The sequence below is a fragment of the Aplidium turbinatum genome, chromosome 12 (assembly GCF_918807975.1).
Source record: "Aplidium turbinatum chromosome 12, kaAplTurb1.1, whole genome shotgun sequence".
Lineage (NCBI taxonomy): Eukaryota > Metazoa > Chordata > Ascidiacea > Aplousobranchia > Polyclinidae > Aplidium > Aplidium turbinatum.
This window is the reverse complement of record NC_137483.1, coordinates 10,770,668-10,789,784: the sequence shown is the minus strand read 5'-3', so window position 1 is coordinate 10,789,784 and position 19,117 is coordinate 10,770,668. Positions and strand designations below refer to the sequence as shown.

At 37.0% G+C, this 19,117-nt stretch overlaps 1 protein-coding gene across 1 annotated transcript; it reads left to right on the top strand.

The window, feature by feature from the left end:
• Positions 1-568: 568 nt before the first annotated feature.
• LOC145780505 (polypeptide N-acetylgalactosaminyltransferase 4-like) lies at positions 569-18,527 on the top strand. The gene is made up of 10 exons (XM_082592123.1): positions 569-1,071; positions 3,502-3,674; positions 4,087-4,206; positions 4,565-4,700; positions 11,339-11,576; positions 12,189-12,365; positions 14,309-14,440; positions 14,732-14,842; positions 15,526-15,678; positions 16,658-18,527. The coding sequence occupies exons 1-10, from the start codon at positions 686-688 to the stop codon at positions 16,784-16,786; spliced, it is 1,755 nt and encodes a 584-aa protein (XP_082448249.1). The 5' UTR covers positions 569-685; the 3' UTR covers positions 16,787-18,527.
• Positions 18,528-19,117: the final 590 nt, after the last annotated feature.

Genomic DNA, 19,117 nt, shown 5'->3' with positions numbered 1-19,117 from the left:
ACAATCAGGAATTTCCCTTGCCTGGCCCACGCAGCAATATTTCTTCAACATTTTATGCACCTTAAATAGGGAATATTGTAAGGTAAGATCAATTTGTGTTTGGAAGATACCGTACTACTATAAACCACAGCTGCTAGTGGAACAAGGCTTATAGCGACCCACTTCGCGTTTATGCGGCTTAAGTTACGTATATTATGAGTCATGACGGTGAAGGTGGTTTTTCACAATTATCTTTCTGAAGATTTGTTCTTATTCAGCCTACTGGGAAGAAGTATTTTTTTCTTATGTATTTTTGCTTTCTATATGGAATGGACAAACCAGAAAAATTTGTCAAAATCTATATTTAACCGATTAAATATCGCTGGTACTGTATTATATCACTCAGTATCAGCTCAGTAAAGAGTTATAAACACGGCCAATATCTTGTCCTGTTGACAAGAGAAGGTGTTTCTGTGACATGTACCCCAGCCAGAAAAAGTTACTAATTTTTACTTCATCTGAACGCTTAGTGATTCAGTGAACTCGGAAATAAATCAGTTATCTTTGTGTGTTTTTTGCAGAAAATTTGTTGCTTGCGGTTGTCAGCTGGTAGTTTGCACTAGTGCGGTTGGTATTTTTGGCTGATAAAAGTTAAATTGCCGGTTTTCATAAGATTTTGGATTGTTCGACCTACTTCAGTCGAATAATGCGGACCTGCAGCCTCAGAAGAAACCGAGCTATCAAAGTTGGAGGATTGATTGCTTGTGTTTTTACGATTTTAACTCTATACATTACGAAAAACAACAGCGGAACAAATGAAAACAACATTTTGATGGAGCGTGCCAACTTAGGGAAATTTGAAAATAAAGTTTTAGGTGACAAGTACTTGTTCATGGCAAAGCCAGCGTTACCTAGGCCTGCAGACCACGACGTAAATGGGCTGGGAGAGGGAGGAAAACCTGTCCGCTTGTCCGATTTGTCCCCGAAAGAGAAAGAAGAGCAAGAGAAGATCATTCAGACTTACGCTGTAAATCAATTCATAAGCAAAAAAATATCTCTTCACAGAAATCTCGAAGACCCACGTCATGGATTGTAAGTATTCTTTTAAGTTTCGTATTTCAAACAGACGAAATGTGTGTTGGTTTGTTTTAAATCATTGTTTATGTTCAACCAACTCACTAAAACACTTGAGTCCTGGCGCTTTATTTACCTACAAACGACTTGTTGAATCTTAGTTTAAGATACATATGACTTTTGGTTTTCGTATATGTCTACTTCTACAAGCGAAACAAAGAGCTATTTAGTCTACTCCAAAGAAATCAACATTGTGTTGGCAGTTGATCCTCACACAGTTACTCAGTTAGGATCACCAAACTTATCTATATTTAAGTATTGCAACTAAATATCCACGCTTGTAAAGTACAAAATTTATTCTTGAAGCTAAAGTACTGTAAGAAATCAACTAAACTATTTGCTCAAACCCGGCGGATCAGACTAATCGATACAGATTTTACCATAGATGTCATACGTAATCTCGTTTGAATTGATGGATTTTTGTTTTTCGTAAAACCGACAGCAAATCAACCTTTTTTGTTGTTGTAATCTTTCAATTTATTTATGTCATAGCTGTAATGCAATGTCACTTTTAAATGTCGCCGTGACGTCAAACTATCATTCAAATGACGTAAGAATGAGGTCAAAACATTAGAAGAAACGTGTTAATTGATCATTTTATCACCGGTCGTTATATAAAGCAATGAAAGAGTAACGCTTTACTATAACATTGTATTTCCATTACGATTCGATGTGTCAGTTGTAAGTCGTTATTCGATGCTGAACACTCAAAATAACTTTCATTGGATGATTTTGCTTTGTCGTCTCGGAAGTTATTAATTTTATTTTCTATCTAAGGAAAAATATTTCCATTTTAAATCAACTACTATCTTAAACCTATGATTTTCCTTATTACGTACGTCTATTGGTTAAAATTATGTTGTTTGTGTACGAAATCAAAAACTACATCAGCACATTTTTGTGTAGGATTGTTGGTCCACGTCCGATGACGTTGAAATGATGTAAAAGGGCAGCTTTGTCTGGCCCTGATGACGTGGAGAGAAAATCTTGATTCACATAATTTATCCGACATGACATACACTTCTCTTTTTTATCGTTTGAAATGTTTTGTTTGGCAGTGAAACTTAGAATTTTGTTTTGTTTCATGCTGTGCATTGCTTAATCATTGTTTCATGCTTAATCATGCATTCAGACTGTGCATTAATATTTAATGTGATAAATCGCTTTAGAACTTAGATGACGTAAATTTAATCACAGCTAGTATTTTCAATCTCTCATTTATTTCATAAAAGTTATAAAACTGACCTACACTTTTAGATTTTATACGATCTGATGTAAAATTGCGTTGGACTTACTATTCTTTGATGCTTGATTGTTAAATACTAAGCGAGTACAACAATTTTGCATCAGAATGATTTCAGTATTTTTTCTCAAATTGTTTTATCGTTCTCATTCATTTTTATTTTTAAAGCCTTTTGAATCATGTGCTTTCTGAAGATGCTATTACAGCAAAGTCGAGCTTTATTATATAACTTTCCATAAAGGTATAAAATGCCATACAGTGCCTGCATTCAAAAGTAAATAAATGAAAGCCGGTGGTAGGAGATTATATGCCGTGTCAGTAAAGTATATTTCCCTGGTTAACGTCTAACTGTAAGTTTTTAAACAACACGACACCACCGCTTTGCTGTAGGCATAGTTTTTACTTTATCAAACTGTACATTAACCTGATTTTTTTTCAATATCACCTCGTTTTTTAAGCACTATTAAACGCGCTATGACTGGATACTGACATCGTTAATAAGTTTGTTTTTTTGGTTTCATAAAATATACGTGCTCTAAAGAAAGGGATTTCGCTTAATAATGGACATTGGCTTGGCAAGACTGCGAGAAGTATATATACTGTATTGTCTGGACTGGCTGTGGTGTATAATTTAAACGTTAACTGTACTCATTATAGCGCATATGCTTCCGTTTTTGCAGTCAAAGTAACTATCTTCTGAGAAATAAAACATTACGGTGGCTTTTGAAACGCTTCCAATTAATATAATGTTATTTTATTGCGATGGTCTATCACTTCAGAATCCTGTCATAATTAAATAACCACTGAATCTTTTCGTTGAAGTGACGATACTGAACTGTGAAGTGATCGGTTCGATCCGCCATGATGCATTTTTTTTCATTGCACTATGATTGGTATTCTCTATGGATGCGATGCTTGTTTTTTTTGCGATACCATAGCCAGCATTACCACAGCAAATCATTTTTTGCATTTATTTAACGCCGTAATGTAAAAACGCTGGGTCGAAGCCTCAAAGAAAGAATGTAAGCTTTTTTCTGATGACTACCATTCTTGAACGCCAGAATTATTTTTAATATCTCGATCTTTTACTTGAAGAGTTCGGGGAATCTTTTAAAAGTCACCTTATAACACAGCTCGTATTGCAGATGCCGCAATAGACCACCTTTTGATTACGCGAACATGCCAACAACAAGTGTCATCATAGCTTTCTTCAACGAAGGCTTGACCACTCTGCTGAGGACGATCTACAGCGTTTTGCACAACTCACCCAGCGGCCTGCTGACTGAAATCATTTTGGTGGATGATTTCAGTGATAAAGGTATGTGTAGATTGAAGTCAAAAAATAAACGGATTTACAACGGTGCCTCATATCAGGCGTGGTGTTTGTTGGTGCTAAATTGCAATCACGTTTTCCGATCAAATTTTGCTGATAAATTCTACTCACGACATTGCGCCATTCAGACGTCGAATAAATGTTGACAAACGTCTCTTGCAGTCAATCCACTGATCTAAACGTATAGCGAAGCTTAGTAGTAGTTGTTTGTTTTCTGCTCATCTGTATTCAAAAGTGATCCAAACATTGAATTTTTACAGCTTCACCCCTCTGCTCAACCACATTAAAATTCTATTAGAATAAAGCTGCAATTTGTTGCATAAACGCCGTAAAACCTGTTATTGAGACTTAATTAAACTTTTTAAGTACGGTATAAAAATATAAACCCCCTGTTTAGAACACCTGAAAGAAGAATTAGAAAATCATCTTCAAAACCTGGAGCGAGTGCGGCTGGTTCGAACGATCAAGCGAGAAGGCTTGGTGCGTGCTAGATTGCTCGGGGCTTCACAGGCGAAAGGTGATCAGATTGTTTGTGATAAGTTTCAAAATTGCTATAGTTTTTCATGAAACTGTGAAACATAACCTGTATTTGGCTTTTGTTGCGATAGCATGCAAATTATTGCGACGTTTTCAGTTTCAAATCGTCATTATTGAGCGTCACATGTTTATGTGTTTACCGGCTGTGGCGATCTTCTTTTGTGTGTTAACTTATTGTCTCTTATCCAATCGATGTGAAAAATGGCTGATTTTCTGGCTGATTTTCTGGCTGAGATCAAACTGTAGATGCGTTTGTCATTGCGCTGACGGGTTCTAATTTTAGCCCCCCGAAAGACCATTTCAGCTAAATGTAATTTCAACTGCCATGCGATGCTCAGGGGATGTCCTGACATTCTTGGATTGTCACTGCGAGTGCATGAAAGGCTGGCTGGAACCTCTCCTGGAGCGAATAATGGAAGATGAGTCTGTGGTCACAGTGCCTGTTATCGACACCATTGACTGGGATAGCTTCGAGTGAGTTTTTGATAACGAAAATGACTCTCATTTAAAACATTGTTTTTTTTACATGTTGGTTTCACTTGTGTAGAAGCTGAATTACTGAAAATTACTGTGTAGAAGCTGAATTACTGAAATTATTGAAAAAGGATCAGTTTTGCTGGCTGATTATAATATGTTTTTCAAGGGCGAATGTAGACGTAAAGGTAAGGCAAGTTATGTAAATTGACCTCGTTGCAACATGTCTGTGAATGCAAGGTTTAATTTCATAACATTTTTCACATGAACATAAACATAAAAGAAATGTTTGCTATTGTCTTTAAGTGTTCTCTCAATGGATATGATATGGCTGCTCTTTTGCGGTAAGCCCTGCTTCTCAAAGCTAAAAGTTACGGGGGCGGCATGTGCAACTCTTTTCTTTTTCATGTATCCACATAGAAGCAAAACATGCATATTAGATATTGCACATTGAAATACATAGTCAATTAGTATGTGCGTGATATGCCGTCAGTGCTACAACAGAGGTAAATGCAAGACTGGGCGTAAACGCACGACGTAACTTCAATAGGTTAATCAGATCAAAACCCAACGTCTCAAATTCCACTTTAATTAACAATGTGTTACAACATAGTCAGTCTGGGTTTGTTTTTGTATAAACTTCGGCTTGTTCATGCATTTCATCAGTGCAGTTCAATCGTTTAAATTAGTCTACAATTTTTTTTTGGTGGATGTCAGAAAAGTATTTTTAACGTTAATATAATATCACCAATGGTCAGATAAATGTCTGCTTTGACCTTGTAACACCACTTTAACTGCGCTTCACAATTTGCGTTTCTCTGTCAGTCGATTTGGTTTTGGTTGTTGCACAATTCGCCGTGTATACGTTGCAGCAACGTTTTGAAATAATACATTTAAATTATTTAAAACATTTTACTGTGGTACTGCACTTTTAATTCTGGCTTACAGATATTTTCTCAATCTTCTCAAACGTGTATTTGAAAGTGTGTGGCTATCATGTACAAACGACTTGATGTAAGGGTCCAATAGATATATAAAGGCCTCATTCTGTTTGAAAAGAAGAAAGAAATTCCAAACGGGGTTAAGCAAAAAAATAATTAAATTTTCGCTGATTTAAGTTCACTTCTTCCTGACACGTTCACATTTGCAATCTTCAAATGCACGGTGTTTTAAACCATTGTTGCGATACAACAGTAAATGAAGCTCTTTTAAACCAATTTGCATAGCATTAACTTTCTTAAGATGCTGTAAGTGTAATCAATCTAAGTTTTTCTAAGATGTGATGATTCAGTGTAACAACAATATAACGCGTTTGACAATTAACTATGCAACTGTTACGTCACACTTCCACCGAGGAAACGCGTATGACCATTGCGCACCCTACCTTTCATCAGTTGTGTTGTAGTTCCAGGCCTCGAAATTCGTTTTTGTTGACGGCGGACAAACGTGTCCGGTCTGAGCAGCTATCTCGGCGGACAAATTAAGTCTCACGGCGGACACACCAGTTCAGCGTCGATCGTTGTGCTTAATCACTTTATCTTCATAATTCTTCACCATTTGAGAACTGTAGCTACGGTTTAGAAAGCTTTTTAAAATTTCAGTGAAGTCACTCTGAAAAGCTTTCATCAGAGCAACGACGTGCGCTTGAACAGTCAAAGCGCCGTGTAGCTGGTCAATACGTCACATAACTGATTAACTTCCACCTGCGAGGTCGTGTGGATTTTTGCGTCACAATGCTCTTGGCACTAGTCGGAAAACTTCTACACTAACGCTTCTATTTTCTGCTAAGTATATTTTTGCGTGTTATGTGAGCGAAAGTGAATTTTCCCTGGGCCGTTTCTTTCTTGCTGTAATACCAAAACTTAACAAATTTGTTGCATCTTGCTGCAATAGATTACTCGTATAACCGGAATCTAATTTTGTAACCAACCTTGCCTTATCAATAATACTCGGAGATCAAAGCCGGACATTGTGACGTAAAACTTGAACTAAGTTGCGCTGATTAGTGTAGAAGTAGCGGTACTCCCATCGATTCTTAGCGAAGAATTTAGCCTATCTTTGTTACGCTAATTCAATGTCATCAATCGTTGAAACAACGTAAAAATCGAAAGTTTTCCTGCTTGAATGGAAGCTAAGGGATACAGTATTCACATTTTCTAGATGCGCGCCGCGCGGGAAATTATATCCTCGCAACAATTGTTCGTGCTATGCAATGACGATTTGTATCGCTAGTTCATGTGCTATTTCTCGGCGGACAAATATGACCGATCTAGATGGTACTTCCCGCGGACATCACATGCTGTGACGGCGGACATGACCGCCATGTCCGCCGTGAATTTCGAGGCCTGAGTTGGTTGGTCCAATTCAAGAAGTTGGTCGTGTTTGATGATGGAACGTCAGACGCAAAGGAAGTTAAATACAATTATACTGTTTTGTCAACTTGTTGGAATTCAATCCTTGACAAATCTTCACTTACGCTTTCACAACTATAAAAATTGCAGCTTTCCTAGATGGGTAGCACCTCTGTCACGGAGCAGTGTAAATAGAAGAGTCTGCCCACCAGACGGTTGATCGAGCCAATTTTTCCAATAAACCCAATCCAATCATTTTTTTTCAAGCTGCTAGATGACATAACATTCTTGTGTTTCAAAAAATGCCTAAAATCGTGTTTTTTGAATATAGTTCTACAAACGTAATGGCTTAGGTTAGTAAGCAAAATTTTATACCTGCAACTCTTAATTGTAGCAGCAAGCGTATGTAATTTAAATCAATTTTAATCCGATTTCTTGCTTTGGCTTAATTTCGGTGTCATTTGAAGAATTCTTGGTAATTGCTTGAATCACGCGCACCACGTGCAAGTACAATCAATAGCCATGCATTAGCTCACAGATTCAGTGTGATTTTTAATCTTTTCTAAGCCATGTTCACGTTTGCGGTTTGGCTTGTTGTAATTAGACACTGCTATGCTTCTAAAATGATCTCATTCGACAAAATGCGACAGAATTATGAAGAAACAAAGACAAGCCCGGGGGCTTCTTTTTGATAAGAAATGATTACGTGAAAACCTGTCCACGTCGATTTCTTCAATGGTTTGTGTTCTGTTGGTCTTATATTTTGGAATAGAACCCGTAGGCTGTAACTTTATGAAAACTTTCAATGCCCATCAAGCAGATCACGATTGCAAAGCATTTTTGTTGCAATACTGTTCTAGTGCGTCGTTGTTCAGACAACATGAAGGCACTTTTTAAATCAATTTAACATCTATTTAAATTGATTTAATAAAAATTTGCAACTAATGCGAGTTGGAAAGCTTGATGTGATTTACATAATAGTTTTCTCTCGACCTGACTTCTCACTTTCTAAAAGTGTCTGTGTAGAATAAATAGCATTTCTCACAACTACTTGAGGGTCGTCTGCTGGCACTTTTACAAAAGTAGGTATTTTATGACGTGTTCATTATTAACCAAAGTTAACTTGTGTGCTTCTTGCCAATTTGGTAGTCACGTGTTAAAGCATGACCGCACTAGAGACGGCCGGCTGTGTCACATTTTAGAACCTAAATATATCGGGCCGGTTGCTTCGTCACAATGATGACAACAAGCAATAGTTTGCCCCAACAAAAACTTGAATCAGTAGTTTACCAACCTCTATTGACAGGTTTAGTCAACTTTTTGTTTTGTCATTATTACAAGCACGATTAATTTTACCGTTTCATCGTTGGTTGAATAAACGTGATTCAATGTAAAAATATAATTTCAATGAATTATGAATGTTTTTGTTCATCTGCAGAAAAGTCGTGCATTTTTAATTACAATTTTAACCGAACACTGAGAGAGTTCTTTTCTGAGAGATTGTAGCAATGGCATCACTGCATTTCAAACTGAAGACGCAAGAAAGCGTATTGTACTGGATGTTGTATAGCGCTACAGATTCAACGCAGCCGTATGAATGTCCAGCCCAGTATATTTTGTCCTTGAAGCCATCGCTTTTTCGAAGGCCAAGTAGGTCTAAGATTCAGTACCAAGATAGAGCTTGTTGCCTGCGTTCGTATTTTTAAGGCTAAATTTATCCAAGAAAGGAGCTTAACTTATTCACTTTGTCGGAGGAAGATGATGCTATTTGTTGAAACGGTCCTTTATATAAATTATATAAATATTCAACGTTACAGATGTTAAAAAAAATGTTTTACAACATTGACAAAGTAGAACGATCGTTAAAAGGCGTTGTTATGCTCACACCAAAATAACTTAGAAAGTATTTGTAAAAAAACGTGACACAAAGTCTTGATTTATCACACCTAATTTTGTTTAGATGATTCTGATCATCACTGAACGATTTTTGTTTTACATAAAACGCCAATGTATCCGTTGGGTAATGAGGAGAGTAACGATTCGTGTTTTTGTTATGACAAACCAAATCTTTCCCTTCATTTTGATCAACTTTAACAAATCAAAAACATTACAATGATAAAAAAAAGAACTTTCAAACAGTCGCGTTTCATTGTAACGTTCATACACATCATTGTTATTTATTTATGCAAAGATGATACCTTCAAAAGTCCGAGAATCTGAGTATTGAATGAACACACGCATTTCAATGGATCACAACAAAAAATAAACACAATTCTCTCACGAATTCATGCAACGTCTGCAAAAGTGGTTTTGTTTACGTTGTAGTTGCACGTTAATCCAATGTTTGCAAACGAGGTTTGTTCGCAAATGCTTCCACCCGTTCTGATTTCTTGAGCACAGCTGGCTGCATTCGTCAGACACGTAGAAAAAAAAATTCAATTATTTCAAAGTAATAAAGAGATTAGATGTTTTTTAATTCGAAATTATTTACGTTTTATATCAACTGCTTTAATAAACGGACAAGCAAACAAAAACCATTGACCCTGAAGGTGCAATACCATAACAACATTTAATGGTCAAATCAATGCAGTTGTTCTTTGCATTGCCACAGTATCACCTGTATGGAGGTGGAATTATCAAGAGCGCTTAAGTACATGCGCTCAAAGGTGATAACATAAAAAGCCTTTCTAATAGCAGTGTACTTGATCACGATTCACACTTCACAGCAGTGTTGCCATTTTTTTAATCCATTTAGCATTAAAACTAACTCAACAGTAGAGCAATCCTTGTATGCTGAAACGTACTTGGTGATAATCATGTTTGGAAGGTTCTTCGTGTCAGGAGCTGAAATCTTTCAATTTTAATGAAATACAGAATAATTATCGACGTTACGTGGCAGCATTTTTAATTAGCTTAAAGTCTTTGTTTTTTCTACGTTTCTTGCTTACCTTTGTGTGACTTTGACAAAATTTGATTCAAAATTGATGAAACAGTTTGAAACCTTTTGGATATTCTTTTTGGATTTCAATTATGTTCTTGAGTTTCCAATTGAGTTTTCCAATCTTTTCAGTTTAGTGTTTGGATTGTGAACCGTCTTGCGATATATGTATAAAAACTACACTTGCAGTAAGGATGTTAAAATCAAAGAGAAGCGTTCATTCATTTTTAGAAGCTTTGTTTGAGCTTTTACTGCGTTTTTAATTTGCTATCAGTTATTGAACAATACGATCAACCGCGGACCCACAGTGTTTTTACTCGGACAAAAATGTTTAATATTGTAACAAAAAATTTTGATGTTTGAGTGTGAGAAAATAACTCAGTTAAGTGACTGGAAGTCAGACAGAAAACCTACGGTGGATAAAAAGAATTTTTTAGGCACACCTTTTTTATGGCTGCTTTTACTGCAGTTGTCGAACTGCACACCACAAGAGTGTTTGTAATGGTAGACAGTAGACAGCAATTTTAAGTTGTTTCTAAATCTAACCACTTTTCGTTACACTTGGTGTTCAGATTTTATGGCATATGTGTTTCTTAGCAATATAACCATTGGTGTTGACTGCTGGCAAACATCAGGTGGCAGTGGACGTGAAACACCTCCTTTTAGCCAAGAGCTGAAGCATTTATTTATTCAGTCCGGTATATCCTTAATCACAACACTATTCAACACAATTTGTATCAGTTTATCGTGTTTTCAACGTCATTTAGCAATGTTGCGATGTGTTAAACTTAAAGTCTCACAACAACGCGTCAATGCGTTGTGAAAAGCTACTTTTGTCCACTTTCTCTTTGTATTAGTTCGTTATATTCTGTGAAAAGATGAAAATGGAGTTGCTGACTAAGAAATTCGATTTTAATTATGAAAAAAAAAAAACTAAAATGGATCTTGGAGGTGGAAGGCTCAGGCCGCTACTCCAGATTGCTTCAACCAATCATATGGCTTGTTTGTGTCCGTGTTTTTCGCATTATTTTCTAACGATATATTATTTGCTGTGTTTTCTGTCTCACCACTTGACACGGCGTAACACAATCTGTTATCATATAGATATGCTACCGAAAAATATGCTGAAAATTATTGGAAACGCCAGCGTGCATTGTGGGATTGGTCCTGCTTGCTTAAGAAAGTTGAAGTGTCAATTGAAATACTGTGCTGTGAACGATAGGGTAAACATAACTGACTTGCATGAGGTATCTACTACACACTACACAGGTCTCGAAGGGTCATCTCCACCTCTTTGTGAGAAACAGTTTTTGCGCCACGTTTGGTAAAAGTATTCTTTTTGTCTCCAGATACTATTACGGAGGACACGAACCCCAAATAGGTGGTTTTGATTGGAGATTGACATTTCAATGGCACTCCATTCCGGACCACGAAAGGAGGAGGAGGAAAAGTCCCGTGGATCCTATTCGATCCCCAACGATGGCTGGAGGACTTTTTGCAGTCAGTCAGCGCTTCTTCACTCACATCGGAACGTATGACGCAGGGATGGAAATCTGGGGAGGAGAGAATTTGGAGTTGTCTTTCAGAGTATGTTGGTTTTACCTGAAGTTGTAAATTTTTGTGATTTAGACTTTTTGCGTTGGTAAAGCTATGTTGAGTAAGGTTGATAAAATTTATATAAAACTTTTTTAAATACTTTGTTTATCGTTTTGCAGCAAAAAAATGTACACTAAGCATGCGCTTTACAATTCATTTGAGACGTTTTAAGTGGTGTAAAATTATATAACCCGCGACAAATACCAGATTTTTTTTCAACAAACAAAGAGAATTATTCACTGTGTGAAGCATAATAAGTTAATGTAACATGTGGATTGTGGATGCAGAACTGGTTAACTTCAAATTTCGATTAAGTAAACGTTCACCAGACGTTAGCAAAACTAAGGCAGTATATGCACGCCAATACCAATTGTAACGTTAACATCTTGTGCATGGTAATCACAGTGGTACTGCAGAAGAACATTGAAAGAAGCGGAAAATGGTGAAGTAAATTTTCTTTTAATCCACAATCAAACGTAAAAATTTTCCAGATAAAAACACAGTATTCCTACCTTCAACGACCTGAAAAACGTTCAAAACTAGTTCAAACCGGTTGCGTCTGATGTATCTACCGTCACCATCTGACCCCTGTACGTTTTGCAGACGTGGATGTGTGGTGGTAAGTTAGAGACAATACCCTGCTCTCATGTAGGCCACGTCTTCCCCAAGCAATCGCCCTACCCCAGACCGAAATTCTTAACCAACACTTTGCGCGCTGCTGAGGTATGGATGGATGAGTACAAGAAGCATTTCTACATTCGCAACCCTCCGGCTTCTAAGGTTCGTGTCGTTTTGTTACATTCTAGTAAGAAAAAGTTGATTTTTTTCAACTCGTTTCGGACGTTAAAGCGTACGTAAAATTTCAACCTGTTACTACCTGGTATATCATGTTTTTGTCAAGTTTTGCATTTCCTCGAAAGTCGATATAATCTCAGTTCACATAAAATTGGATCACGTTTTGTCCAATTGTCACTAACTCAGGAAGCAACATTTGTCATTTTCAATACTATGCAAAATGCCAACTTATGTTTGCTGGGAACTTGAAGCTGACACCAATGCTGCCAGCTAATCATTTTCATTTTTACAACCACACCAAGGGCTTAGTGTTAAGAAACAAGTGAATTTTTTTATGTTTTTTCAACGTTACCGGTATTACTGTACAACGAGAAACCGCTCTATATTGTTTCAACTCACCCACTAAAGAATTAGTGTATTCCCTTGCTCTTACACCTACGGCTGTCTGGCTTTTTTCGCAATCATTAGGCAGTTTTCTTCCGAGAATTATTTAATTTATGGGAGATTAGATTCATTATTGTTGATAGTATTGTCATGTGGTTAGAATGCGCTTTAAACCAAAGCTAATATCAAGTTTTACTCTTATCAGGTTCGTAGGAGCGGCTTATAAATACATAAACATGTGATTACATTGTTAATGTCACATCAGTGTTGGCTTTATCTTCAGAAATAAATTTTCAAGTTTTTTCTTTTGCACGTTTCATTTGGAATCACATACACATGGTCGTTTCTGAAATCTTAAAACTCCCGGTAAATGGTTTCCGACATAATGTGTCAGCGATCGAGGCTAGAAATAACTAGGATTTACCATCAATTTACATGTCTTGTGAGAATAGCAAAGTGTCCTTTTAAAAGTTATTTCACCCTTCGTTTCTATATGGATAAATGCAGTGATATCAACACTTTCTTACTCACTGAACATTTGTTGTAGAGAAGTATTGTAGTGTTCTTGTTCACGATTGTTTCGTCAAATCCAAACAATAGTTGCTGAATAGTGGAGAGTTAATTCAAGTTTATCAACAGAAAATTTGTTTTCAACGTCAAAAACCGTAGATTTGATAAAAAAATTACTCACTTTCTACGTTCACTCTCAGCAACTAGCAGTTGTCACTTTTGTGGGTTAAACCTAGTCTGTGATTGAACTCGCCCATTCTTCTCAGACGCTGTGCAAATGTTTGTTCAAACCTATGCAAACACAGCACGGCTGAAAAGTCAGTTCAGTTCCCGTGTTGTCAAGATCACCTTCAAATCCTTATTTTGAATAAATAAAAAAAACTGTAAAAAACACTGAATTAAGTCGTTGGCACCACGCGATGTTTAAAGGACACAAAATTCCCGACTCTTGCAGGTATCAAAGTTCTTAGGTTCCATAGCCCGTTTTTTACTTTCGCTGTCGTCTTTTTATTCGTAAAGTGTTCAAGACCAACACATACTGTACGTACAATGGGTGCAGCATAATATAAAAGCAGAGATTATTGTCCTTGGTGCATTACAAACATGTTTGGAGGAACCCATCTTCAACGTGTACTTCTGATTCCACTCAGAAAAAGAAATTTGTCATGTTTTTTTTTCGACCTCCAAAATCAATCTTTAAGGCCGTACAAAACGAACTTGGGACTCATTTTTAGAAACAGTTAAAGAATCCAACGCTTCTTTAAAATGGGGCCTATCACGTGAGCTCTTGGGTTTCGTTGCATTGCACCTTGTGGACTCTCCAAAATTGACCATGTTCATTTGTAAACTAGACGAAACAACGATTTCACTATAAAGCTTCTTCGCAAATGATTTTTGATTTTATTTTTAAGTTTTATTGTTTCACATTTCCACTCTGAGTGACGTAATTTTTGTTTTTATCAATGGGAAAAACGTGGCATTTGCAGGTACTCCATCAAACGGCCACGAACATGACATTTACCTCATTTTTACAGGAGGATTACGGTGATATCAGCGATCGAAAGATGCTGCGTGAGAGCCTCAACTGCCAGAGCTTCAAGTGGTACCTCGACACCATTTACCCAGATCTGCATGTACCTGAAGACAGACCTGGTTACTACGGGGCGGTAAGTTGTGTTGATTGACTCAGCTGCACTGTTGTAAGTAAAATCAAGTGTGTGTTTTTATTGTTTGAAGGTCGTGCATACTTTTAGTGTAGTCTACTTTTTCTTTTAGACAATGTGTTGAGTCTTTTTCCGTCAGAAAGCAGAAATAACATTTACCTAACATTTGTGAACGCTAAAAAAGCATAAAAAAATCGAAACGACTTCATTTGAAAGCACTAAACTATCATGTTAATTTTTCAACGTTTTACTTGTTAGCTATTTCGCAAAACTAACATTGTGAATTGCCTATAGTTCCGTAACACTGGCATGACCCAATATTGTCTTGACTATGCGCCGCCCCAACACCATCCAACTGGTGGAAGAGTTTCCGTGTTTGGATGTCATGGTCAAGGAGGTAATCAGGTAATGGATCAACAAATCGATAATATATTGTTTTTTTTTTTATCTTACGACAGATCCGTAGTAACTATTACTACCGATGTCTCAAGTATTTCGCAAATCTTGTCTCTCCATTTCCAAGGTTTGATAACTTAACCAAACAGTGGGGAGGGCGGCCCTTGACTTTGACGTCATGTTACGCTTGGAGTACTTTGCAGGTTCACGCATGAGTGGGTTGAATGATCGATAAAAAATATTGAAAGAAAAAAGTTGTGTTGGCAAACTTGATTTTTATACGTTGAAAATACGATATGGAAAACAATTTGACAACAGAATTTATACAAATACAATCAGGAGATATTAATTCTAACTTATCATACTTTGCACTGGAATAAAGATTAATTTTCAGCTTGCAGCATTGAATATTAAGCACTTCCGCCACCTTTTTTGGTAATAATTGGTGATCTGGAGCATGTCCAATCAGCATTGTGACATATTTTTGTGCTAACCGCTTTATTGCAGAAACACACAACAGGTTAAGGGATTGGTTAATTATGGAAGCCTGGTGGTGGATGTGAATATATGAATGTATTTACAGTATATACGCGTTAAGCCTATATCGCTATGCTTATGAGCTTTCGTCGTATCTCGTTTTTGTTTTCGACGGTCTTTACTGAAATCTCCAAAATCCTATTCTTTGCACTCAGTTTTTCGAATACACGACACGAAAAGAAATTCGTTTCAACTCCGAGAAGGAGATGTGTATGAGTGCCGTGCAGGCTGACAACACGGTCACCATGCTTGACTGCACATCGGATGACGTCACGACGCCTAAGTCCCAACAGTGGACACATTTGAAAGTAAGTTTTATATCCACCGGGTTGATTCAAATATGCCGCATAGTTTTCAAAGTATGGCAAACTTGTATCATGGTGATATTTGCAACGCTAGAAACTCTTCCGAATTCATAATTGGCATCCTTTCAAGGCTACTAGTAAATGCTATTTCTTTTCACCTGGGATAAAAGTTTTGTATATTTCATCATCATCAGTCGTTATCTCCGCCTGCGGCAGATTGCGCATCAACATGGCTTATTTGCTTCCAAGAGTGGCGATTTTGAGCCAACTCGCCCAGTGTCGTCAAGTGGAGTCCGGTCCATGATTGAATGTTATCTTGCCATCGTTTTGGTTGTCTGCCACGTTTTCTTTTTCCTTCTACTTTGCCTTCTGTGCAAACTTTGCTGATTCCGAATTGTGATCTTTTAGTGTGGCCGAACAGTTTTAAAACTTTTGATTTTATTAGATTGCTGCAATTGGATGTAGTTTTGTCATAGTTAGAAGATCTTCTGTTTTTGTGTGATCAAGTAACCTTTTGTTGGTCATGCTTCTCATGATGTGATTTTGGAAGGTAGTGAGTTTTTTCATTGTTGATGATGTCCAATTTACGCATTCTAGACCGTACAGCACGACTGGTAAAACGTAGGTGTTGAAAATTTTTCTACATATTTCGTATATTCGTATATTTCTACCTACCCTAAAAATATTTTTGTTTTTTTGCTTTTCTACCATTAACCCCAGCGTCCGGAAAAAGTATCTGTGAAGTGTTTTTTACAGATCATACTCGGTGTATTTTGTCTGTTTTTCCGCCATCATGTTTTTCGGACCACGGTGACTTACTTTTACTGTTTTTTTAATGCAAAAAGCCAAACTGTAAAGGATCCGTCTCAACAAGAAATCTTCCACCAACATAGGTTGATGATCTGCCTGCTTATATCAGAGGTCGTTCCAACACGCCCCATCGACACTTCCTGCATTAAATTTCACTCTCCTCATGTTTCAGGACGGGACCATTAGGAGCCTTCTCACCAACGGCTGCTTGCTTGCTTCGATGACAAGAAATGGAAAGCCAGAACTGACGTTAGTGGAATGTGACGCGGACAATCGACACCAACAATGGTACTGGACATGAAGTACTGTTGCTACCTCAATGTTGCGCTGATACTTCTAAGCACTGTGAGGCCAAGGCGAGAGGAAAGTATCAAAAGAAGACGTACAAACACGTTTCCTAAAGTTAAGCGTTTACGAAATCCGTTTAAATCCGAAAAATAGTAGTATTGAATGCAGGCAATGAGCGTTGTAGCGTTTGTAGTCATAGAAGGCTGCACAAGTGCTTTAAAAAATGTGCAATCCGGCAAAACCCAACGGTTCTTTAATGCGTTTACTGACCACAGTTGAGAGGATATCTTGGGCCCGATACCAATGAGATCCTCAAGCCTCAAATCATGACTCTTCTAACAAAACGCATTATATCCAAATAATCCGCGGTGGTTTTTTAAATTTTTGGGAGTCCCTTCGAAAGGCTCTGGGTCCCTATAATCATTTCGGGCCCTGGTCCAAAAGTACCCCCTGGATCCCCCTGTCAACGGTACTGACTGCCCATATCAAGTAGTTGATCGTTTTAGTGTCGTACTTGCAATAAAAGCACATAAACGATTCAGCGAACTTGGCCACTGCCTGTGCTTCCTGTGGCTTTAAAAAAAAAAAAACTATTTAAAAGTGGATAGGTAAATTGGGTATTATTTTGAGTTATCTTGCTTCAAAATGTCAACCGAAAAAAACTTTTCTGTCCTATTATAGCAATTGACTCCCAAGGTAAGCATATACAGTAAATTTAATCACCGTCTTATCATGAATTTAAATTTTTGTTTGTTTATGTCGTATTCACCGTTCTAAAGGTTTATTTATCGATTTTATTGAAGTTTTTATGATGAATCAGCTATCGTTTGAAAGTGGCTTTAGTAAAGTATTGAGTTAACACTTTTACACTCAAATATGCTAAATTGTAGTAACCTATTGAATGCAGTTGCAATGTGAAAAAAGCTTTGTGTTATTTTTCCTCGCTGTTGAAAACGTTTTGATTTGTCTGTCTGTGTGAGTTGTAGCTTACTAAAATTTCGTATTGGTTATCAAACCGTGACGTAGTTTTCACGAAAGTTTGTTGGCTATTTATGACGTTTATTTATTCCCTTGTTTTGTGCTTTTTTACCTGTGCAGTCGCCTGTGTTTAAAACAGCTAGAAGGCATGATTCGTGGCCCAACGCTTAGAAATGGCTTCTTTATGAAAAGTTTGCCATTTCGACACGGATGTGATGTTATTCGATGTTGAAACAATGACAATTATTTTGCTCTGGGTGATTGCAATAATGTGTAAAAAAAGCAGTATTTTTAGAATATCGTTTCATTGGCTTATTTGAGTGTTGTAACCTTGTTACTCTTAATCTATAGCAGTTCCATAGCCTATGCCAGTAGTCTACGTTGCAAGACATCTGCTTTGCTAAAATTTGTTATGAGGTTACTTAGGCGTTTAGTTCAGCTGCTCATTGTAACTTTGAAAAACAAGGTCCTACCTTCGCAAAAAATTTTTTTTTTCTGATTTTGTCACCATTTGGTTCTAACAACTTACGGAGGGACACGTTAAAGTTTACACCCACCATAACTTCTTTCGAGCGGATCAAAAAGAAGCGATAATATTTAGGAAATCTAAACTTGGTAGCCTACGGCTACACACATCATTTAACTAGAAGACTTGACAGTTTCTTTCGAAAAATCATCGTTTTGAACAGAAAATCAAACGCCATTCTTTTAAAAGTATCAGTCAAAAATGCAGTGGTGAAAGTAAGTTGCATGGGTGGTTTAATTTATTTTGTTTTGTTGGCGAATAAACAAAATATACAAAGCACAAATAATTTGAACAAGGATGACGAAAGCGAAAGACCAAAAAGTCAGCAAACTCAGCTGCCACCTAAAAACACCCGATTTTACGAAACAAAACGATCATGTGTTGATTAGGATGGAGCAGCACCACACACCAACAAGTTTATGAAGAAATCATATAATAAACCTAGCCAAAGCAGCCTTTTCTGTCACAATAGAAATAGGCTAGCACACTTTTGGACCCTAAATAATTTTTCGTGCAACAACGTCAAATTTTACATAAAAATATTTACGTGGAATTTTTTTTAAAGCTACAGCCGTTTAAATTACTTTTTAGACTCTGTAAAAAGTTTAATGACAAGATCCGTTGTGGGCTATGACCAAGAGTAGGTCTAACTCTAATGTATGTAAATTAGTGATGGTGTAAATTAGATATTGCTAGAACAGATAGTAGTAATAATAACAATATTTATATAGCGCCACATCCACAGTCAAACTATGCTCCTGGGCGCTGTACATGACAATGGTGATAATTAATGCGGTAATTTCAGTCATAATGTTCATTGAAGTAGAACGTTTTCAAGCA